Here is a 26119-nt window from a genome sequence, read left to right as displayed (position 1 = left end):
TTGGGCTATTAACTGCATTCAGCTAAGGCTTCATTTGCACACTTAATTGCTCTCAAGTAGCTGAGTGGCTACTTAATAGTGTATACAGAATGACTGCTCAAAGCTGTCACTCAAACTGTTGTTTGAGTGATCATTGCTGCGTGTAAATGGGCCTTTAATTTTTTTCCAACAAACGTTTTATTATCAGTCTACAATGCTGTATATTTGGCTGCTCTCTATAAGGGGCTCTTTAAAATTAAAGTCAAAAACGTTGGCCCTGGCAAACTTATAAACTTTCAGAAATCCGATCCATTCCCTATATCAGAGGCATAATGTACAGGTTATGTGTAATTTCAGGGAACAATCTAATACACTACTAATATTCATTTAATGACAAATTACTTGCAAAACCTAAACATATCCCTGTTATGAGATTTGTTCCTTGCTTATCAGAAAGGAGCTTCCTTTCAATAGATAGTACTGACCTTCCATGCCCCTTCCCAGAGAAAATCAGCTGCGTAAGCATCTAATAGACAATGTGGATGCATTGACGCCAGATGATGAAACCCACATTTGAAAACAATTTCCATAAAGCCTGCCATTGGCCGGGTGATTTTAGACAAAAATCAAAAACGAAGCAGGGGGTGGGTTGGAGAAATAGTAAACAGTTTACATATAATGCAATCTGTCTTTGTGGAATGACTTGTTACCACGTGGCGGATACCAATAGAAACATACTGTCAACTGATGCTTTTGAACAGCTTTTCAACAATTGCCAATGATATCATTTGTACCATATGTTACATCATACCGCACAGGATCTGATCTATTTGGACCATGCACTCCTGCGTGCCTTCAGCCTTAGCTTTCAGTACAATGCCTATGTTTTCACTGCCCAGTTATAGCAGCTGTTCTCTTAGCAAGTGGAGCTACCAGAAATGAACATGCACCTATATTGCTGGTTCATATTTCTTAAACATTATATGAAATGTTCGGTCTATATTTGTGGAAGAAGATGTAGAAGTGTTCAATGAGGACTTGGGATAAACCCAATCACTGTTCACTTGTAGAGGAAGCCATTTAATTATATACTCCAAGTGCTGCAACCCCTCATGAACATTCATGTTCAGTCATTTTCATGGAGACACCGGTAGAGGTCAGGAGTATCGGGTAGCATAGGGTAGTGGAGGACATAAAATCACACAATACATTAAATAATTGAAAAACGATTTGCACAAAACATAAAAAGCTGCATTGTAACAGGTGCGCTTTAAATGTTAAAGGGAACACCTGTAACCAGAAAAATAATTTTAAATCTGCCACCATAGAAGCTGTTTAGCATTACCAGAAATTCTCAATTGGTTGTTTGAGCATAGTATGCAAATGCACCATCTTGAATCAAAGAGGCGTTGCAATCATCTCTGAGTCAGTGCATCACAGCAGAAATCTGGCCTCTTACCACTCACCAACTTTCCAGTGTATTGATATTCGCACTAGTAGCACTGAAATCTCAGATGCATGCACGTTTTTCCCCACACATGCACAGTGAAGTGAGGTGTATACACCTTGACTTCACCAGCGCACTATGTATGTGTCAGAAGGTGTGAGACGCTTAACATGTTTGTGGGATTTCAGCTCTTGCAATGCTGCCATTAATATACAAGGGGGAAGGTGGCGAGTGGGAGAAGAGGCCGGGCATCTGCTGTGATGTGCTGACTTGGAGGCATGATGGAGACGCCTTAGACTTAAGACGGCATATTTGCATAGTGGGTGAGCTAACGACAAAGTAAGAATTTCTTGCAATGCTAAATGGCTTCTGTAGTGTACAACCATGTGTGGCTGACTTGGGTCATGCTGCATTACACTACGGTGGTGGATTTAAAACAAGGTTTCTGGTGAAAGTTTCCCTTAATAAAAAAAAAAAAAGTTCCTGTGCTCTTTTTACATGGTTCTCAATTCAGAACAGTGATGTAGGTAAGCGATGCTCCCTACTCAAATGTTTCCTACAGGCCACCCAGAGGTCAAGAAAACTCTTACTGTTCAGTTTGGGAGTCACTGATTGAAGTCCCTTTGATTAGTTGTTTGTAAGTAAATAACGGAATGTTATACTCTCGTACAAAACACAGCAGCTATTAGATGGAATAGACATCCATGCCAAGCCTTGTTTACATTGGTTCTCATCCCCTTCAACTATAGCTAAAGGCCAATTTGCACGGAACAATTAAATCATTCAAAAAATTCATTCAAATGCAGCCAATAACCAAACAAAGAGCGATAACTTGTTCACTTTTCATTAGTCATTGGCATCAAAATTAAAAAAAATTAAAAATCTTGTTATTTGTACAATGCTTTCAGGTAATTTATTACCCCCCACCAAGCTGGGTACTCATTTTAGCAACCTCGAAGGATGGAAGGCTGAGTCAATCTTGAGCCGGCTACCTGAACCAAGTGGGGATTGAACTCATAACCTTCAGGTTAGGACTGCATTTAGGCTGCCTTTCCACAGGCATTTTTGGATTGCATTCCCCGCGGTGATAATCTAGCCGTGGGGAACGCAATGCACGCTTTCTATAGCGTTGCTATGGAAAGCGCAGCCCCCCTATCCACGAGAAGAGAATCATAGTGATTCTCCGCTCGCGGGTGGCAAATCGCAGCATGCTGCGAATAGCCGCGATTCTCCACGGTTAGCCTATCTGTCAGATAGGCTGACCGCAGAGACCTGCATGCAGGCTCCTGCTGCCGGGCGGCGAAGCTCCGACGCAGGATACCGCAACGCCCGTGGCCAAATTTTGCATTTGTGATAAATCCGCATGGATCTGCTGGAAAACTATGCTAGATGCACTGTACTTCTAGCTAATGCTAAGCCATGACAATCTACGATCTGCATTACACTACAACATCAGAATGTTTGCCAATTGATTTTGATGTGGACTGCCATGCCAGCACAAGATCAGTCCTCAAACATCTGTCTGGCACATATACTAAGAACATTGGTGGAACAAGACAATGGCGGAATAAACGGTTTCTACAATGCGGACGGCACAAACGCTCTGCGGTGTTTGGAGTTCTACAAAAATAATAAACGTAATATAATCCAATCTTACTTTCTCAGAGGAAAAGCCACAATAGTATCTTAGCTGATGTATAATATTATTCTCTTGTATCGACTTGAGGGAGACATTGTTTCAAGGACAGAATTTGTTATGTATGGTCCAAGTATTATCTGAAGGTAGTTTTATAGAGCAAAAGCCTGAGAAAAACATGAGGAACGTGTGTGAAATGAAGCTGGAAATGAAGGGATTCTTCTGTGGCCGATGCCTTCTTATTATCCGCCTGCCATATGGACAATAACATTATCAAAAGATACTTAGGTCTATACACTAATATCGAAAAGCTTTGCAAAGACATGGAGCCAGGTGAATGTTATGAAGGCCTCCATGTCAGTGCACATTCACATCTGCATTAGGGCTCAGTGATGGCTTTCTGTGTCTGTCCGTTTCCCCATCGGAGAAACAGAATTGAACCGTTTCTTCTCAATTGATTTTAATGGGTTTGCAAAAAAAAAGAAAGCAAACTGAAAGTTTTCCGTTTTTTTCATTTATTATTCCGTTGTAGTTAATGGCGGAAAAAAACGGATTTATTCTGTTTCTCTACTCCAAAAGCATAACAGACAGAAAGCCCTAGTGGAGCCCTAACACAGGTGTGAATGGGACTGACAATATGGTACAAGTAATGGTTTCATTCCAGCAACCAAGTCTTAAGTTTATATATGACTAGTAGCTTCTGTTCTTAACAGTGCTATGCTGGATCCATGATATGGCACATCCCAATGCCAGTATTAACTATAATGAGGTCCTTTGGGATTCTGTAGTGGGGTCTATAGAACTGATATCAAGAATAGTGGTGCATGCACTGCTATTCTTAACTTCACACCCGGCGGAATTCTCTTTAGCACTAAGTATAGCCCTATGTGTAATGATGAGTTGGTATTTTACAACGCTTGTCATCCAAATAGTGATTTTCGTACTGAAAAAGTTTCCAAAAGTTGTACAATTGGACATTAGCATGAGCATGTTCATCTACCTCAAGTTTGCTAATCACAAAATTTTGAGCCGGTAGCGATTTTTATTATCATTGAAAGTCAACAGTGCTGTATGTACATACATAGTGATACAAATAAAACAAAATAGTCTTGACTAAGTTTACCTATACAGAGTATCACGCATAGTAATATATCATCAGTAACAGTATTCGCATTTGCTAATAAAGTGAATGTACTAGTAAATTTCCTAACTATTTAAATAAGAGTGGCAGACTGATAAAACAATGATGTAATGCACATTTTTAAGTTGTTTTGTTAGACTTCCTGGGCAAAATACATTTTAGAAAGGAAGGTATTTACATTTCCCATGTCGCATGTAAATTACCGCTGGCCTGCATAAGTCCTCTAATGCTGGCTCTCTCTGAAACGGTGACGTGGAGGCCATCAGCACAGTGGTTGAACTCTCATGCATGTTCCAGGAGCTCAGGAACCAGCACATGTGCAGTTCAGTCTACCAATTCTGCCCACAAAAGGGACCGGTGAACTGCACATGAGCCGGTTCCTGACATTCCAGTGCATGCAAGAGAGATTATTGATGTGTGAATGACATCTCACGTTACAGTAGCAGAGAGGGGTGGCATTAGGGGAGGTAAGCAGGCCTGCAGAGATGGTCAGGCCAACCCACCAGAGATGGTCCAGCCTGCTTATCGAACTACTGAGTGTTAATTTACATGAGGTGCAGGAAATTTAATAATCTTCATTTTTAAGGTAGGTTTTGCCTAGAAAATCTAACAAAACAACTTTATAAATGTGCATTATATCATTTTTTTCATTGGTGTAAGGGGTTTAATAGGTCTACAACTGATAGCACATGCCCTTTACATTCACAAGTATTAGCAAAGTTGCATACAAGTGCCCTGCAATTATACAGTATATTCCACAGTTCAGTTTCTTACTGGATTTAGTTGCAGGTAATGCAAAAAGGTTTTCGAACGCTGTGCAACGGAATGCATCGCGCCACCTACAGACTTTTTTTTCATCTAAATAAACTCATTATAGTTTCCCTTTAAATGGGGGAAAAATAAACCAAGTATAATTTTCTCCTCTGAAAAGCAGTTCTCCGAGGCACCAGAAACCACAGTGAAGGATTTAGAAGCTCCAGTCTCACATATAAAATGGGCTAGTGTGAGTAAAGCTTTGCAGTCCCGGTCTGACACAGACGTCAGTCTTCCTTACCTTGAATGCACTGCAGTGTTCCGTCTTCTGCGCGTATTGTAAAGGTTTCTCCTGGGTTAACCTGAACTAGAATGACCTGTCAAAAGAAGATAAAAGTCCTTCAGAACAATGTAACATAACATCTGGTGTCTCTACTGGAGCAGGTAGTGACTTCATATATTAACACCCTCAATTTAATGTAGCTGTTCAAATGAAACAGAAATATACAGCACATAACATTCCTGTCTTCTATAAGTAGAGCATTTAAACCAGAGTACGTACTGAACTTCGTCTTCCATACAGCAGAAGTTACATGATGTACGGTACTTCGGGAAAAAAATAGCTGCACAAGTTGTACCTTAAATGAATTTCACTGAGTGAGCGTGGAAGCCATCTAGATCCATTACAATGCATTGTTATGTAAACTTTGTGCACCTCTGTCATATTCTGAAGTGGTAAGTATTGTTAAATACTAATGCTTGAAGTTTAGGCTTCCATTGACACACCATCTTATGCTATACTAACTAACTGCTTGGACGGTGTAAGATTAAACTAGTGATCTGCATTCTGGGAATTGCAGTCTACTTTATAACAAAGTACAGTAATCTGATGGAGAAAAAACAAACACTTCAAGAATGCAAATGAGTAGACAGTATTACATTATATGGGCTTAATTAGGGTCAGACTGCAGGGTATCCTGCATTAGACCTAGGCTCTGACACAATAAGGAGCCCAAAGATTAAGTGTTTGCTCATACGAAACTGAAAAACCTGCATATTATGTAGTGATTCAATGAATAAACATACAAAGTGACCAGCTAGCTTCTACCAAATAAAGCGATGCTGTAACACCAAGACTAGTTTTGAGAGAACAGAACCAGTAGAACCCTGTTTTAGGTCAAACTTTGCTAAAAGTTCAGTTTGACACAAACCCCAACCAAGTTTTCAGCCAAATTCAACCAGAAACAAACAGTTTTACTAGTTCAGTCCACTCTAAACTAGTCCTAATGACTGGTGTATAACACTATAGGTAAGGGTGCAAGCACCAAGTCATGACCTCGGGTGATGTCACAACATGACGTTTTCTCGGCAGATGTTTTTTGCGGGATGGTTTGCCATTGCCTTCCCTAGTCATCTTTTTTCCCGCCAGCAAGCTGGGTACTCATTTTACCGACCTCCGAAGGATGGGAGGCTGAGTCAACCTTGAGCCGGCTACCTAAACCACGCAGGGATTGAACCAGCAACCTTCAGGTCGTGAGCAAGAGCTTAAGACTGCATTTCTGCTGCCTTAACACTTTGCGCACATGAGGCTCCATAACACTATATAAGAGCCATAAAAGCCTTGCATAACACTCGCAGTGTTAAACAGGGCTCTTAGAATCATAGAATGGTAGAGTTGGAAGGGACCTCCAAGGTCATTGGGTCCAACCCCCTGCTCAGTGCAGGATTCACTAAATCATCCCAAACAGATCTTTGTCCAGCCTTTGCTTGAACAATTCCATTGAAGGAGAACTCACCACCTCCCGTGGTAACCTGTTCCACTTATTGATCACTCTCACTGTCAGAAAGTTTTTTTATATCTAATTTGTGTCTCCTCCCTTTCAGTCTCATCCCATTGCTTCTAATCTTTCCTTGTACAGATTAGAATAGGGCTGATCCCTCTGCACTGTGACAGCCCTTCAGATATTTGTAGACAGCTATTAAGTCTCCTCTCAGCCTTCTTTTTGGCAAGCTAAACTTTCCCAGATCCTTTAACCGTTCCTCATAGGACATGATTTGCAGACCGCTCACCATCTTGGTCACTCTTCTCTGAACTTGCTCCAGTTTGTTGATGTCTTTTTTAATGTGGGCTGCCCAGAACTGGACACAGTATTCTAGATGAGGTCTGACTAAGTAAGAGTAGAGGGGGATAATGACCTCACGTGATCTAGACTCTATGCTTCTCTTAATACATCCCAGAATTGTGTTAACATTTTTGGCTGCTGCATCACATTGTTGACTCATGTTCAGTCTATGATCTATTGGTATACCCAAGTCTTTTTCACATGTGCTGCTGCTTAGCTCAGTTCCTCCCATTCTGTATGTGCTTTCTTCATTTTTCTTGCCCAGATGTAGGACTTTGCATTTCTCCTTGTTAAATACCATTCTGTTAGTCGCCACCCACTGTTCAAGCTTTTCTAGATCTTTTTGAATCCTCTCTCTTCCCGAGTGCTAGCTATCCCTCCTAGCTTTGCGTCGTCTGCAAATTTGATCAGTTTCCCATCAATTCCCTCCTCCAAATCATTCATAAAAACGTTGAACACCACTGGGCCTAGGACAGAGCCTTGTGGTACCCACTTGGATGTGCAGCCATTTATGACCACTTCTGCAGCTCTTAGATGTTAAACCCCAGTTTTAGGGTTTTTTGGTGAACTTACAGCTCAGTTCAAACTAATCAGGACCGAACAAAACTTTCTGCAGAAGTTCGGCAAACCAGCCAAACCGAGCTTTTCAAAAGTTCATATCAACACAAACCAAGAAGTTCAATCTTAAATGAACTGAAGTGGATGGTAAAGTATTCTTAAAAGGACAACAGAACAATTTGGCATTGTCTCTAAAACTATTGATGGGCTCAAATAAAAATAAAATAACGCATTTAAAATATCCTCCCCATAAGCCCAGAGACCATCATTTCAGCATCAAAACATATTAGGAAGTCTAATTTTCACCACAAAGTAAATCTTTCTAAACAGAATAACTACATTTCGTCTACAAACCACAGCTTCTGCTGTTGCTGTCAAGTAAAAGTGCTGTCAGCCTAGAAAAGGAGCTCCTTGATGATGTACTTCCTGTTTACAACTTTTGTCTATTTAGTGCCAAAATACAAATGAGCACATTCTGTAATATATGCACAGCTATCAGGTGCGGAGTCTCTCACAATAGTGGGTGCTAAAGGTAAGCTTTACAGAGTAAGGCCACCTGCAGACGTCCGGGTCGGATCCGGCTGCGAGAATTCTCTCAGCGGGACCCGACCCGAGCCCCTGCAGAGACCAGCGTGGCACTCACCTGCTCCCGTGGTCCTGGATCTTTTAAGTGCCGGCCAGCCAGCGCATGCGCAGCCCGGAGTCGGCAGCCGGGGAGTGACATTTCTGTGCGGGGCTCGCAGAGCCCCACACAGAAATAGAGCATGCCGCGATTTGTTTTCTGTTTGTGATTTCGCGCAGACAAATCGCAGCTGTCTGCCTAGGATTGCGTTTCTTCCATGGGCGGAAATTCTGCGGGAAATCCCGCCGTGGAATCTCCACCCATGTGCAGTGGGCCTAAACTATAGAGCTAGAATCATTGTGGAAGGAAATTAGCTACCTGCTAATAAATCAATTAGAATTTTTTAAATAGATATAGTTTTGGAGAAATGGTCATGTACCCAAATAACAGATAAATACAGTTATTTCAGCACTGAGTAATCTCTGAAAAATATCTCCAACTGCTGCATTAAAATGGACCTTCATTTTAAAGAAAACTGTAAAGTAACAAGTGCCCTTAAACCTTCAACTTAAAATAAGCCCCTGCATATGATCTAGAATTATCTGTAGCAAAATATGGCTACATATTGACACCAAGATATGTAAATACTACACACTGTACCAGGGGGTTGTACCAAGATTGCCTTATCAAGGATAGGTGATAGAAGTCTAATTGGTTGGTGTTACGTGCTCCCCCCTTCTCTGCCACTGGCATCAGACTCAATGGGGCTGATGGAAATAGAGTGCAAGCCATTGATTTTGTCCAGCAATCCCATCGAAAATAAATGGAGTGGTGCAGTGCATGCATGACCACCACTCCATTCAACCTCTTCTCACTGCATGAAGTGTAGCCCACAGTTAGGAGGACACGCGACCCCAATTCTCAGGAACATTGGGGGTTTCAGTGGCGAGACCCCCATCGATCAAACTTTCATTAAATATCATAGATGTATAGATGATTAGTCCATCTTGGTAAACCCCTGTAAGAATATTAAACAGTCATACTAACAGAAAATATCTCTAAAAGCAATAAAGTTGGTTATTTCCTTTGCTTCTACATTTCTACAAGTGTCTTGTGTACCCATTGAGCCACAGAAATAGTACTCAGATGCTGACACTGAACAGTAAGGCCTGGAGAGCTGCATTCATCCTAATGTAGTTCACCCTAGTTGAGTTCATGGGTATGTGTAGACTAGTCAAGTTCTTCCATACCAAACTCAAGTAACTATCTATTTTAAATGAACTCGCTTTGTGCTCAGGGCCATCATCATTTTGAAACAGGAAAGGATCTTCCTGAAATGGAGGTAACAAAGATTGACGCACATAACAGATTATGAAAAACAGACCATCATTCTTCCACCCGCAGGTTACAACAGATGGCACAATATATTCAAATAGGAACTCTTTACGGCATCCAGTTTGCCAGATGTGTGTCACATGTTAGCTGCCCTAATGATTATGCGTCTTGTACCAGTGCAGCAAAACTTCAACCATTGATGCTGAAACAGTTATTGACGATACGTTTCTTCAAGAGGAAGTTTGAAACTTAGTACTGAAAGTTGGAAATGAGGACAAATGACTTCTCACTTTGTAAGCTTGTGTGACCTACCACTGTGCAGCTGTGTTGTTACTTCTAGACATGTCACAATAACTTTACAAATCTTACGCATGTCCAGATCTCAAAGAGCAGTGATTAGTAGGGAGCTTCTATACAACCCAATTTAATGTTAATGTTGGTTGATGCAGATTGTATACTTATATATGTATGCACCAGTTATCAATGGGTAATAGTACGTATACTATCCTGCTAAAAGTAATTGGATACCTAAGCAAAACTCAAAAGTATTTTTTTACATATGTAAATAATTAGTTGGGCCTCCCTTAGCCCTAAAGGCATTGGATACTCTCCATGGCATACTTTCTACTAATGTTTGATATATTTCAGCTGATGTTTCCCTCCATTCATCCTGCAAACATCTGGCAAGTTCTCTCAAAGAGAATGCATCAGCAGTACTACAAATAATGCAAGGAGCACTGTCATTGGACAGATGAGTAAAGGAAGAACGCTCTATGGAGTGACAAATCATGCTATTGCATCTTCAAATCAGATGTACCTGGGTGTGGAGGATACCTGTGGAACACCTTATACCTGTGTGTTGTGCCAACAGTTAAATGGGATCTATCAGCTTGAACACACTGTCCAAAATGCAGGTAACATTTTTGTAGAGCAGTAGGAGCTAAGAAAATTGATATAGAGTTTTATGGGGAAAGATTCAGTATAACTTGTTTTATATTAATTTAAACCTCTGCACATTCTGTACTGAACAGTCCAAATGGGCGGTCCCATCAGTGATTGATAGCTACCCCAGCACATACAGTCATACACAGATTGTTGTCAACAGATGTTTGCAGGATGAATGGAGGGAAACACCAGCTAAAGTGTACCAGACGTTACTAGTAAGTATGCCATGGAGAGTGTCCCATGTCATTAGGGTTAAAGGAGGCCCCACTAAGTATTACCATATGGAAAAAAAACTACTTCTTGCTCAGGTATCCAATTACTTTTGGTAGGATAGTGTACAAAAGGCAGAACTGCCTGTATTGTTCCTTTATAGGCTCCATTGAACTTCCAATGTACGGAGATACTTTTCCCTAGAAGCAAGGCTTTGGTACATACTGTCACAATTTTTACTGTGATTTATACAGAATCCAATGGGAAAAAAAACGTATGCCTCCATATGAAATCAGAGGCTCATGGGAGGTATAGCAGCTTGTTTAGAGGGTTCAGGGACCCCTATAGAAACCCTATTACTGCTCAGTATATAATGGAGCTGTAATACAACTGTATGCATGACCACCAAAGCTGAAATTGCCCTTCACTGCTAATTGTAAAGGGTGTTCACACTCTGGACATACAGTACATATAAGATGTCACTAGTAAGTGATGGATTACTTTAATTGATAAGCAACATAAGAACTTACATAATACGAGATGAGTGACTTAGTACGCGACACTTAAGTTTTGCAATTCATTAAACCTGAGAAACGCAATGATTTTTATAAATAGGATGGTCGTACGATCCGTACGTAATATTCTGCTCACAGCGAGGTCTGCTAAGTTTATGCATATGCAAGTACGTCTTCGTTATCTCTGTGACAGATTCTGCTCAGATGCTCTGTTAATTGTCATCTTTGCCTACCGTTGCTAGGTTCCATCGTCTGATTCAAGCCAACAGCAGGGAACGTCGCTAATGTTTATCTAGGACGCAATACTTCTTTCAAAAGGCCAACAAACACATTTTCACTTCCAGTAATTGGTGATATTTTCATGTCATTTTCACAACTTCAAAACAAGTCTTCACCTGTCTTGATATTTTTAGCATGTAAGGTTAGGAAGGAATTTAATGATAGAACTTAAAAATTATTTTCAGCCAGTTTGAGGTTGATATTTCAGAAAATTGGTTCAGTTATCAGAATATGAGTCATGTTGAGACTCTCTCTGGGCAAAGACATGAATTTATCATAAAAAACACATTTGCAATGAAGGAAATTTTTGTTTTTTTTCCATCCATATTCCATAGAAATATACAATATGTCCTATTAGACAGCAAATACAAACTGTTTTAATATGGCATAATTTGACAGCTATGCATAAGGCTGCATTCCCACGAACGTATATCGGCTCGGTTTTCACGCCGAGCCGATATACGTCGTCCTCATCTGCGGGGGGGGGGGGGGGGGTGGAAGAGCCAGGAGCAGGAACTGAGCTCCCGTCCCCTCTATGCCTCCTCTCCGCCCCTCTGCACTATTTGCAAGGAAAGAAGCGGGGCGGGGCTAAGTGCCGAGGATTAGCCCCGCTCCCGTCCCGGCTCTCCCCATTGCATATAGTGCAGAGGGGCGGAGAGCAGGCAGAGAGGGGGCGGGAGCTCAGTTCCTGCTCCTGGCTCTTCCATCCTCCCCCCCCCCCCCCCTGCAGATGAGGACGACGTATATCGGCTCGGCGTGAAAACCGAGCCAATATACGTTCGTGGGAATGCAGCCCAAAGTAAACAGTTTGGCCAAAGATATTACATAATTGGTGAGTAAAACGGTTTTGGGATGAGATTAATTTTCTTCAATCATTACATTTCAGAAAGAATACAGCACAAGACAAGGTACAAAAGTGTAAACAAAACAAAATAAGTCATCAGAAGTTTTCTGACACTCAACCTCTTTGATCACCTTTAATTTATACGATGTGTACATATTACGCAATGCCTTATATCACTTGATAATATAGATTTTATCTCCATTGAGACTCATAACGTCTTCTAAATTTAACTTTTAGCATGTTTTTACAATGTGGTAGGAAACCCAAGTACTCGGAAGAAACCCACGCAAACAGGTGGAGAACATACAAACTCCATACAGATGTTTTCCTTAGTCAGATGTGAACCCAGGACCTCAGCGCCGCAAGGCAACAGTGCTGACCACTAAGCCACCATACCACCCCATTTCAATAAAACATGTCCAGAAAGTTTTTTTTCCAAAGAGGTCACAAACTCAGACTCCTCAACAATGTTATGAATAACCAGATTCTAGTGCTGTCTTACATGGAAACCAGACCAAACATACAGATGTGTTTTACCCATAACTTTTCTCAGCTCATTATATTCCTAGATGAGTGTTGTGAGATCACATAGTCTCTCACATTATAAAGCGCAAAAAAAAAACAAAAAAAAACAACACATATATACACTGCTGAGGAATGCCTATGATAATTTCCCTAAGTGGACCCATAAGCTTCTATCTTAAAAATAAAAACTTAGGTTTAATGTATCTGTCTTTTTTTACCTGATGGCACAAGAATGATTATGTATCCTGAAAAGTTTCAGTTCTTAACAAAATTCAAGAAGAGTTAAGTGTGCGCACATCTGTCTAAAGTAACTGTTCCACACTAACTTGCCAAAATTGTGGACATCTAATAGTTCTCTATCAGACTCCTACCCATGGGATACTCATGATATGTCTAATTGGTACATTTACTCTAAACATTAGACAGGTACTGGTGCATCTTGTCTCCACTGGAAAAATGGGTGGAGACAAGGGTTAGTCCTGGTGGAGTTTACTGGAACGCCCACAGCTGCCGATTGGCTACCTCACATTCCTACCGGCCCGGCTGCTGTCATTCTCGCCCGCGGCCTCCCATCTGCGGAGGTCTAATAGAATCTCCCCTGCCGGCTGCTGTCAGTTTTTCTACTGCTCTGCCTTATGGGATTCAGCACCCCGCCCTCCCATCTCCGCAGATGTCAGAAAATCTCCCCTGCTGGCTCCTATCAGTGTCCCTACCGCTCTGCCTTCTGCTCTTCTGCCTTTAGTGCTATCTGTACAACCCTGTCACTCTCCCCGCTGGCCTCACATCAGCGATGCACGGTCTGCGGCGCAGTTAGTCTCCCCCATCTCCGGCAGTCTAACAGCTTGTCAGCTGTCTCCCCTGGCCTCTGCTTTCTCCCCTCCATGCTCTGGCGCTGTCCATCTCCACGACGGCGCTGCTTTATCAGCTTATGTGCGGGTGGGCCGTCACTGCAGCTGGACACGCTGTCTGTGTCTCTGTCCCCAGATGGCTGTCAGTCGGTGTGTTCTGCCAGCGTCAACGTAGCCGGCCACGTTCTCGGTCTCCACCTCCCCGTCTGCAGTAAGGTACTGTCAGCAATTTAGCCTATCCACAGCTAGGGGCATACCCTTGCACTTCACCATGTCAAACCCTTGTCTCCACCCACAGTTCCGGTGGAGAGAAAGTGCACCAGTACCCATCAGACATATCTAATAAATTAAAGGGGTTATTCAGGCAAAACAAAAATGTTTAGTTTTTTTTTTTGCTTTTAAAGCTGTTCAGAGTGGTGAAAAAAAATTCTTCCTCATCTTATAAAATCCCGGCAAAGGGATATGTGATCGCTGCAGCTAATCACCAGCCAAAGAGAGACGGCGATTGGCTGCAGTAGTCAGTTTACCCTGTTAGCGGTGACGTCATTGCTGCAGCAGGAAGTTGAGAGAAGCAGAAGATCGACCAATGTCCGAACAGGAGCAGAGAGTAAGGCCGTCTGCACACGACCGGGTCCGATTCCGCATGTGGGAGATTGCAGCGGAATCCAACCCTGTGCTCAGTCGGCATTTGCGTGGACCTGACATTCTCTACTTTTTTCTGTACTGCGGATGATCCGCACGGTGAGCCGTTGGTCATGCGCAGTACAGTTTTGTTTTTTTAAATCCCTGCTTTTCCGGAATCTGCAACCTTTCCGTAATGTCATTGCAGAAGGGCCATGGAAGCCGTACGTGCAGAATCAGCACTGAAAGAGCATACTGCGACTTTTCCTCCGCGAGCAGAAAATCACAATTGATTCCGCTCGTGTGGAGAAAAAAAACCCACTTTTTTCCGCAATGCAAATCCAGCAGTGTGCAGCCGGCCTAAGGCTTATGATTTGCTACCACTCTGAGCTGCTATAAAAACCATTTTATGCATGTGTAACCACTTCAACACTAGTGAAATCCTGAACTCAAGGACCATGTTTGATATAGATTGTTACTTGAACATTAGTATTATCCATTGCAAAGCAACTGGTAAAATCTGCAAGAAACCTGAAAAAAAACCTTATCAGATAGATCATGCAGCTGTCAGTTAGAGAAAAAAAATGAATATGTGTAGCATGGCCTTCCATCTGTACAGGTTGTTCTTCATTTTTTGTTAAACCCCCTTAACATGCATTGCATTGAACGTTAGTGGAAACCGTTTATACAGCTTCTACATCTGATATTTGCAATTACAAATTCAAAGCAGGTTCTTTGCATGGCATATGGACAAAGAGTATACTTTTTATAACCCAATAATGACCCTACAGGTAAAGAAAAAAAAAAAAAAGAGATGGACGTATCTGGGCATTATCATTAGGAACTAGTGAGGTTTCATATTATTCATAATCTTGGTTTAGGTGACCGTCAATGTAACTCAATAAGGCCCAATGTCCACGGGACGCGTGGATTTTTAATGCAGATATCCGCAGAGGATGCACTGCGGATCATCTTAAAAATGATTTTTTTAATGGCTTGTGAGTGATCGTGGATTGTGCGTTTTCATCTCCCATCGAGATGAATGGAGCCACATTCGCGATAAAATGGAACATGCTGTGATTTTAGAGCCACGCGGGGCATCCGCAAAGCACCTAGAAATCAAATCCACAGGGGTTAATTCAGTTGCGGTCGCCGTAATGTTTCCTACAGGCTGCTAGAGCTGCGGATCATCCGCGCAGATTTACTAAAGCAAATCCCCACGTGGACATTGGGTCTAAGATTTCCTAGTTCATTTTTGGACCAACACAGTTCTCCATTCAATTAGTCTTGTTTCAAGTCCCATAACAGGGCTAAATGTTGTATTTGTAATATAGCTTTGGGCCAACTATTATTTAACTGTCAAGTTAACAGACTCCAGTGAATTGTATAGGAGGAATGGGATATAAAGCAACTGGAAAGCAGTCAGCATCGACATATAAATACAACATTGGTTGAGAATAAAAGCCTATAACCATATAAAACGCATTACTGCCAAAAAGTTATCATGAAACAGAAAATTTAATTAAAAAGATTACCAGTAAAGCGATTAAGAAAAACTGGAATATTCTGTTGCCATAACAAATTCAAATGAAGGACAGGAAATGCCTCAATAAATGTCATGTTTTGCAAATCTGTTAGCAGGGCTATACAAACTGCAAATTGTAAGGCAGATGCCCTTCCAAATAACACAGTAATTAGACGATCTGTGCAAACACCCTCCTGGATGCATGCACGGTGCCAGGCGTAGAACATTCCAATGCCTAGAAAGAAGTATATACCAAGATCTGCACATAGAAGATAAGGCATGGAAATCTTATATATGTATTCTATATATGTACAAACATATTAGTGGTCCCTCAACATATAGTGAAATGTCTATGCGGATTGGCTGGATCTTCCAGCAGCATGCACATGTCATAGATGTAGGCTGTGTTGTTGTATGCTTATTTTGGTTTTACATGCTCCTGTGCTATCTCCCGAGGCGCACTTAATAGAGAAGGGGCATCTGATTTGAGATTTCAATTTTAGGGTCCTAATGGGGAAGGGCCAGGGGGGAATTCGGGTGGTTGGGAGTTTGATACCTCCCCTGCCCCATCCTACATTTTCTTCATATGTGATTGATAGTGTGCGCACCATCACTGCTTGTTCTTTCCATCCCTGTGGATTTCAAACCGGACTCAAATCCTGGGAATAGTACATTATAGCTGAGGAGCACAGCTAGTCGACAAAGCATGCCAAGAAGAGCACACCGGTGTGAGCTAAGAGAAAGAACATGATAATGACGACTGGCTTTGGCGCTATGCAATCTTGTCTCTTTCTTAGCCTCCACATCTTGCTAAATAAAAAGGAGAAAGACACCAGACCATGGCTACTGGCACTGGCTGCAAAGTAGGACACAGAAAGACTGGGTGCGCATTGGAAGAGGATGGCAGCAGTAGACGGGCATGCAACAAAATAGGTAACGTAATGTACATTCATTATTTTGCCCATTTTAAATTAAATTAAGCCTTTGTTAGCTACAGTTACTTTAAAAATGAATTTATGAAGGACCCACTGAGATTTTTTTTTTTGCCCAGGACCTCCACCAACCTTCATCCAGCTCGATAAATTAGACAAGGGGGAATACTGGAAATTCCATGCACAGTTTGTTGTAAGTTGTTTATAAGAATTACAGACTAAAGTAGAAATATATTGATTCTAGATTGTATTTTTTTTATAAGTAACATATCAAATTCTAAGCATCTTTAGAAGCTCATTGAAAGGGCTGATATTTTAGTATTATAGCATGTGAAAAAGACTGTACAGTGCGCTAGTTAAACTCAATTTGTAGTTTCTCAAATCTCATTTCACTTCCCACTGTCAAAAGTGAGCCTAACTGAGAAAGCCAATGTGTGAACATTAAAGGTTTAGAAAATTAAACTTTGACAAAAGAGACTGAAATTGCAGTGTGGTAACCCATTAGTTCTTTCAAAACCATAAAGCATACAGTATTGTGGTTTCCTTGTCTACAGTTTATTAAGCTTGAATGTCTGAGATATCAGTACGGATTATCTTTTTCAGAAATTATTAGAATCAAATATAACTAGCTCTAAGGACTAATTGCAAAATACGGCAAAGCTTCCAAGGCAAAGTCAATTCAAGTAACTTCCCTATAGCCTGTCAGCATTGGTCCCATTTACTGACTGCCATAAACTTAAAGGGGTTGTCCCGCGCTGAAACGGGTTTTTTTTTTTTCAATAGGCCCCCCGTTCGGCGCGAGACAAACCCGATGCAGGGGTAAAAAAAAAAACAACAGATAGTACTTACCCGAATCCCCGCGCTGCGGCGACTTCTTACTTACCTTGCTAAGATGGCCGCCGGGATCTTCACCCACGGTGGACCGCAGGTCTTCTCCCATGGTGCACCGTGGGCTCTGTGCGTTCCATTGCCGATTCCTGCCTCCTGATTGGCTGGAATCGGCACACGTGACGGGGCGGAGCTACGAGGAGCAGCTCTCCGGCACGAGCGGCCCCATTCAGAAGGGAGAAGACCGGACTGCGCAAGCGCGTCTAATCGGGAGATTAGACGCTGAAATTAGACGGCACCATGGAAACGAGGACGCTAGCAACGGAGCAGGTAAGTGAATAACTTCTGTATGGCTCATATTTAATGCACGATGTATATTACAAAGTGCATTAATATGGCCATACAGAAGTGTATAACCCCACTTGCTTTCGCGGGACAACCCCTTTAAGTCTACAGTCTATACACCAAGAATAAAATAGGAAATTCTATAATAAAACAAGTAAAAAGACTTAAGATATATAGACTGGATAATACAGAACTTCAGGAATGCTTAAGCGACAATACAATAGTACTAGGGCAATGAAAGAAGGCCTAAATTATAAAGAAAATTCTTATAATGGCTTACCCACTTCACGTACACTGCTTAAGATCATTAAAGGAACACTTAAGTATCACAGTTTAACCCCAAGTCACCTAAACCTCCGGGATATAAATCTGTCCAATCAGGCGGCTATGACACAAGCTCTAGCGGCTGCTGCTAGTGCTTGCGTTTTCTCGACAACTGCCAAGCATTAACTGTGCTGGTGTAACAGCAATTGTAGGAAGTATAAGTCATTGTGAATCAATATTATGTGCTTTGGTGCAAATGAAAGTGACAATTCAGGAGGAAACAGCAAGACAACCCCCAAAAAGGGAATGAGTTTGCAGAAGATCACCACAGACAATTACTCGACACTTATCCTTCCCGATTGATTCTCCTCTAGTTTTGTGTTTTGCTAGTGTCCAAGCATGATAATATCATGAAGCGGTACCTGCAGCCCAGTCAGATTGCAAAAGTAGTCTTGCTTCTTCAGAATGGCACATTAATATGTACTGTCACAAGAAGATTTGCTGCATCTCCTAGCACATTCTCAAGAGCAAGGAGCAGAAACCAGGACTAAGGCCATTACATGAGGAGAGCTGGACAGGGCCATAGAAGGTCATCAACCAAGTATCAGGACTGGTGATTACACCTTTGTGCAAGGAGGAACAGGAGATGCACTGCCAAAGCAGCGGGCTACTGGTTTGCATGTTTCTGACAAATCAGAAACCGATACCATAAGGGTGGCATGAGAGCACCATGTCCAGTAGTGGGTCCTTAGCTCACAGCCCAGCAGCTTCAATTACTATTTGCTAGATAATGTGAGAATTGGCGGGTCTGCCATCAGAGCCATGTTCTCTTCAGAGTAGAACAGGTTCCCACTGATCACATGTGACAGGCATGAAAGAGTCTGGAGATGCAGTGAACATTGTGCTGCCTGCAACATCATCCAGCATGATTGGTTTGGTGGTGGGACAGTAATAGTTTGGGAAGGCATATCCTTGGAGGGTCGCAAAAAGCTCCATGTGACAGCCAATAGTAAATGCTCAAAGCCTTTATCAGACCTTACGCTGGTGCAATGGGCCCTGGGTTCCCACTGGTGCAGTACAATGCCCTGCCTCATGTGGCAGTTCCTAAACAACAATAACATTCATGCCATTGACTGGCCCTCAGGTTCTTCAGAGCTAAATCCAAGAACCTCTGGGACATTCTGTACCAGTGCATCTGATGCTCCCAATTTTTGCCACAAACTGTCCAAGAGCTCGATGATGCCCTGATCAATTTTAGGAGGAGATCTCCAAAGAGACAATCCACTGTCTTATTAGGAGCATGCTAAGACATTGTCAGGATGGTACACAGGCATATGGAGGCCATACACATTGCCGAGTCAGGTTATCAGTTGTCATGATGAAATTCATGCAAACTAATTTTCTGAAGATTTGGAATCCAGCTCTCATTCGGTTTATGATTTTAGCTTCCTTCGACCGTTGATACATCATTTTGTTTTTACCAAATCGCAAAAGTTAGATTAGTAAAGATTTTCAACTTAAATCTGTTGTTCATCAAGATTCAATGCACGGTTTAAGTGTTCCCTTAAATTTTTTGGAGCAGTATATTTTGGCAAGTGCTATAATTTTCCTTTTGTTACAGAGACAGACATGACAAGTCAACACAAAGTATAAAGTGCACTCAAACTCCGTTTTGTGCGCAGTATGGTAGCTCAATGCTTAGCACCGGTTTCTTACAGCACTTGGCTCCTGGGGTTCTACCAAGGACAAGAGCTGCATGGAATGGTATGTTCTCTTCATGTTTGCATCCAATTTCCTCCAAAAACATACTGATCAGTATATAAAGGACTCAAAAGAAGCTTTGTGAGCCCCATTGACACATGTCTCAGAGTGATTTACATTAGTTCAATTCGGTGACTAACCCCGCTGTCCACTGTGAATTCATTTTTAATTTCACATTGGCCATTTTTCACCATTTTGTTATTTGATGCCAAGTATCTATACAATATGTATTACTTTAAGCAGCTGCTATGAGCTGTCCCAAGAGAAAATGCTTTTTTGGATTAGTTTATATTATTTACTCCTCGTTGTGTTAGAGAATAGAGGGCAGGGCAGATTGTAACTATCCAGCTGCTCACATAGTTGCTCTATGTTGTAGCCAATGTACAGTAGCCTCAAAGGGCCAGGTTATCTGAGGGCCTCTCGAATATTCAGAATCGTTTATTATATAGTATGCACTTTACTGTTTGGTAGATACGAACAATATAAATGCTTATTGTGAATCTAATCACACAATTAGAAAACATTTTGGAATTACTTCTAAGGCACCAAATTCTGCCAGCAACGGGGTGTTTTTCAAAAGCTGAATAGTAAAAGACTAGCACTAGAGATGAACGAACCTACTCGTTTCGAGTAATTACTCGATCGAGCACCGCAATTTTCGAGTACTTCAGTACTCGGGCGCAAAGATTCGGGAGGCGCCCTCTCTTCTTCTCCCCCCCCACTCCCCGCTGCAACCCCTCACTCACCCACGGGGCCCCCCGAATCTTTTCGCCCGAGTATGGAAGTACACGAAAATCACGGTACTCGGGCGAAAAAAGGGCGTGGCCGAGTAGGCTCGCTCATCTCTAACTAGCACTAATCAGCTGTATGCAGTGAAAATGCGATGAACTTTTTTTTTGTAAGACCATCACTCTACATTATATATCCCATTATCTTTCTGCCATCTTAGTGGTCACTAACCACCATCAGCAGACTTATTACATGTAAAGGAAACACGTAGTCAATGCTGAATTGGTTTTGAGGCTCGTTTAGACATGTCAATTTCTCATTTGAATGAGCGAATGATCTTAGAGTTCGCTCGTGCAGCTTGTTGATACAGGCAGATACATCGCTGGCTTGTTCAAAACAAGAAATAGTTCAGTTGTTCCCATTCATGGTATAAGTAAATAAATACAACTGAATGATCGGTATTTAAGCCGAACAATTAGTGAAGGAGCCCATAATGATTTTTATTCCTGCACGAAAAGAACGATGAACGAAACAAAAACGATTTATCATTCGTCATTCGGTCATTGGCTGCGTTTACACTGAATGATCATCTTTTATTCTCACTCTTTGAACGATAATCGTTCCATGTAAAAGGGCCTTTATCATATTTGTGCATTTTCTGTCAGACTCTTAGTGTGGTGAGACAAAAGGAACCAAGAAGGGACATTGTCATAGGCTGAAGTACAGTACTGCCTTCTTAAAACAAAAGGTATTAGTATGTCCCCACTTGCACAGCAAACCTCAAAAACTAGTGGTTTGGGATGATGGGTGAAGATATGTTAATCATTGCTTTTTAATGGCTATGACCAACTAAGCACCCAGAACTGCTGATATATAGGTAAACCTTAAGTTATAGAACCACTTATTCTAACTTGCATACAGTTGTTTTGTGTTTGTGAGCCATCATCCACCAATTATGCTAAAATGAATTTAAAAAAAAACTAAACTAAATCTTCTAGTGTAGAATTTGTGATGGAAGTGTTAAAACTCTGCTTGAACAAGGCAATGGAGACCTTTTCATCAAAACACTTGTACAATAAAGGGGCAATTAGAAGTAATATGATTGCCAAGAACCAGTGGCACTTTTTAATCTAGTAACCAGCAGAGGTACAGCAGCTGGACATTCATCGATCAGACATTGACACCAACCCCTTCAACTCTCTTGTGATAAGGCCCATTTACACAGAGCGATGATCGCTCAAAGATCGCTTAAACGACAGTTTGAGTGACAGCTATGAGCGATCATTTTGCATAAACCTTTAACTAGCTACTCAGCTACTTGATAGCAATTTAGTTTGCAAATAAAGCCTTTAGCTGAATGCAGTTAATAGCAGGGGGGCGCTTATCTGCATTCAGTTCCTTTGTTCTCCAACGGGAAACAATGCCATCAGCACTACCCGCCGAGAACTGCTGATAAGGATGAACAACGATTTTTAGGGTGGACTGAGTTTAACGATCAGCTAGCAGTGCACGAAAAGTGCATGATGGCCGCGTGTTTGGACGCAACGATTATCGCTCAAACGATCACTTTTTAGCTATTTCTGAGCGATCATCGCTCCGTGTAAATGGTCCTTTAGAAAGGCTGATTCATAATGTTGAATAATATTCAAAATATAAGTGTGAGATTCCTCACTGAACACAATCCACATTTGTAACGGATGCAGTTTAAATACTAGCCGACTATCATTCTTTTTGTATCATCAGATATGCATTCCTTATCTTTACATGTGCAACAAATCTTAACCCTTAAGGACCAAACTATACAAATTAGATATCAAAACGGCCGAAACAAAATGTGGATTCCATTCCTGTACTTTATTTTAGTGTAAATATACTAATTTTAAAAAAAGAACTATAAATTTAAAAAAAAAAAATTCTTAGCTTTTTACTTCTAATAAAACAAAAAAAATGGTATAAATTGTAGCCTATATGTCATGGGGAAAAAACGCCGTAAAAAATAATCTTTGTAGCTGAAGAAAAAAAAAATAGGAGTGTAAGACCATCACATGCTAAAATCCCTAAAACCCTGGTCCTTATGGAGTTAAACAAATCTGGAGTTTCTGCAAATAAAATGGCACATTTCTTGGTCACAATAGTCCCTCCAAATGTAAAGCATCTTTAGCCATGTCTGGTAAACAATCCAAATGGTATAATTACATTAATTTATATTTCCTATTGTATTCAGCCAGTGTTGCAGACTGGGGAAAGAATTTTGGTAAGAAAAGCCATGATCACATTTTAAATTATGGCTATTGCAATACAGCCCTGAACATAAACCATTTAAATTAATACTTTCATATGCTTAAGAGGCTGGGATCAAACAACCATGAAATGATGATTTAATGATGTGGTTAGACAACGTTTAGAAATGAACGAAAAGATATCTCACAAGTTAGAAGAATAAAGCAACATTTCCCAGATTTTCTTTCAAATGGAAAAATTAACCAGGTCCAGAAAAAATAGAAAACTGAATATTCAGCAAGATGCACAAATCGGCCATGCAAATCTGTGTGATGGAAACCCATGAGAAAAATATACTGTGTATAGAATGGCATCTATCTGTCAAAATTAACCCGTTCCTGACACAGGGCTTAACTGTACATCCTGGCAGAGGGGTACTTAACGCAGCAGGACATACAGTTACGCCCTGGGGATGGCGTAAGATCAGAAGAACTCTTGCGCAACCCAGCAGCGGGAACCGGCTGTCACAGATAGCCGGCCTCCACCTGCAAAAGCAGGGGTGCATCGAGATAGCGACCCCCATAGTTAACCCCTTTCCTGCTATGATCTATGTAGATCATGGAATGAATGCTATCCAGGCAGATTTTTTTTTGCTTGGTAGGTCATTCAATGAATCTATGGTCATGTTTCAGTTCTTTGATCTGTGGAGCCACAAAAAAAATACTCTTATTTTTGCCTCTGAAAGATGGGAAAATTTGGTCTTGAGATAGGCATATCCTCTGCCCTTTTTATCCATTGCTTTTGACAAACCGTTTCATAAGACCCAATTTAATATAGGAAGTAGGAGGTCTTCAGAAGACACAAGACTTTTCCATTCAACATATTTTTCCTCCAACTCTCCAAATTCTGTCTGACCTGCCTTCCTTATGTACTGAGATTGCCCGTCATGGCTATCCCACTCACAGAGACAAAGGAATACTTGGTGAACCGTCTCCATCCCCAATAGGACAGCAATGACCTTCAATTCTTCACATATCTTCCACTTATGTTCCAAGTATTTAACTGAATGAAGCATATGCTGCAGCATTTCATAGGACTCCTTTCCAAAACTGGCAAAACCAAACTGGAACAGAACACAGCACTTCACTGTTGTGAAGAAAAACTGCTTTTAAACTGATTTTGAGGCATCTACGAAAAGCCTCTACTCATACATTGTGAGTAAAAGAAATGAAAAAGGAGGGTGGAGCAAGACCCAGTGAGGGTAGTGGAATATTTCTGGAGTACAAAGTGTTTCCAATGATGGAGTATTTCGAATGGTGGAGGTGCTGCCAACCAGATGACGCTCCACCAGTGTGGGCGTGAGTGTAGCGAAAAGGATGTGAAAAAAAACTGGTATGGAGGCGCAACCCTCTAAGTTACTAGAAGATGAAGATCAAGGTCCAATGTGTGATGGTGAAAGCACTTTTTTATTTTTTCACAAATTAAAACACAGCAATAGAATATGCGTTTCGGGGATGAACCCCTTCGTCAGTTCAGCTGGATAGGACAACAGGATGCCTGGGGGTGACAATTCCAAAGGTGTACTTCTTTCTCCCCTGTCCTCCTGCACACAGGACCTCCGACACATCCAATACACCTTTGGAATTGTGTCACCCCCAGGCATGCTGTTGTCCTATCCAGCCGAACTGACGAAGGGGTTCATCCCCGAAACGCGTATTCTATTGCTGTTTTTTTAATTTGTGAAAAAATAAAAAAGGAAGTGCTTTTACCATCACACATCGGACCTTGATCTTCATCTTTTAGTAAATTAGAGGGTTGCGCCTCCTTACCAGTTTTTTTCACATCCTTTTCGCTTTACTCATACATCGTAAGAGCGACTGAGAGCTGAGATCAAATCATTTACGTTGTTACAAAAAGTTAGGGTCCCATCATAAGTGAAGAAATGCACAGGATTTTGGTCTGGTTCTCTATAAATTGTTACACGTGTTTCAGATTGAAGAAGATTCCAGTCTTGCAACCTGGAGCCCAGAAGTTCCGCATTCCTTTTACTTATGCCTAAATCACTGACTAAATCATTTAAATCTGCCTGAGTTAAGATGTGTGAAGTTGAATGTCATGTAGGTTTAAATATAGGATCTTTTTTTTTTTTTACTGCTTGATGGAAATTTGTTCTCTTCCTGCATTGTCTCATCGTCATCTTGGAGTTCTTCACCTGGAGGTTGTAAGCAATAGGCTTTATGGCAGACAAGTCGGGATATATAGTATGAATTTTAGATTTTCTGTTTGTGAAGCCCTTGATGTTAAAGTGAAGTAGCAGTCTGTCACATGTTCCTTTTGTTCCCTCCATACCATAGGTAACCCAAATGACATTGATGTACCTGTTTTTCTCCACCAGTTTATTAATTTCACATAGCAAGTGGCACAACAGGTATGCGGGGCCCAATCTTGTCCTGATCTCAGCTTTCGACTTTCTGTATTACAGACAACAGTTTCTTCTTAAGTCTCTGGAATGTTAACCTTATGTTGACTGGCAAATGATGGATGATGCCCGCATAAAATGAACAAATGATAAAAAAAAATTATCGTTTATCATGCAATTGTTGGCCATGTTTACACAAAAAAAAAATGATTGTAGGTTATTTGAATAAGAATAGTTTCATGAAAAGTCGTGAGGAAATTGACAGGGCACCGAATTCGCTAGCAACACTCCCTCCTCCCAGCAGGCAACACGAAGCAAGTTGTTTGATCTGACAGGAGGACCTGACAGGGTGCAATGCAATCCTGCTTAATCAAAAAGGGAAAAAACAGAAGAGTATTTTGCAAATAGATATACATACAGTACCTTGTCTTATAAAGGAAAAAGTTGTCCAAAATTGTAGATTAAACTTCAACAGAACTAAGTTTACCTTTTTCACAAATAATTCTGAAAACATATCACGATTTGGACATTAGTAGCACTTCATGATATGAATCGAAGGGCAACTTTACCAACCTGCTGTGATCCATCTCCATTTACTATATGTGGCATCATCGCTACCTCCCCATTCAGCAAGGGTGGCAGTTCCAGTGGGATTTGGTCGGTCATCATCATTGTGACGTACATTCATGGAGAATTTTCTCTCAGCTGCCTTCCTAAAAAGAAGAAAAAGAAGTTAAGCAGAGGAGAAATCTCTAAATAATATTTTGCTTCAATA

General features: G+C 41.2%; 1 protein-coding gene across 2 annotated transcripts in view; it reads right to left on the bottom strand.

Annotated features, from left to right (window-relative positions):
* FNDC3B (fibronectin type III domain containing 3B) overlaps positions 1 to 26119 on the bottom strand; it is a 280111-nt gene that overhangs the window by 190481 nt on the left and 63511 nt on the right. Inside the window, exons 2-3 of one of the 2 annotated variants that reach the window (XM_066601243.1) lie at positions 25918 to 26053; positions 5258 to 5333 (exon numbers count right to left, since the gene is read on the bottom strand). In XM_066601243.1, coding sequence (XP_066457340.1) covers positions 5258 to 5333; positions 25918 to 26028 — 187 coding nt within the window. In that variant the 5' untranslated portion in view covers positions 26029 to 26053. Of the gene's footprint in view, positions 1 to 5257; positions 5334 to 25917; positions 26058 to 26119 lie in introns of both variants that reach the window. The other variant, XM_066601235.1, reaches the window with a different exon arrangement.

The sequence above is a fragment of the Eleutherodactylus coqui genome, chromosome 1 (genome assembly GCF_035609145.1).
Source record: "Eleutherodactylus coqui strain aEleCoq1 chromosome 1, aEleCoq1.hap1, whole genome shotgun sequence".
Taxonomy (NCBI): domain Eukaryota; kingdom Metazoa; phylum Chordata; class Amphibia; order Anura; family Eleutherodactylidae; genus Eleutherodactylus; species Eleutherodactylus coqui.
This window is presented reverse-complemented; position numbering and strand designations above follow the sequence as displayed.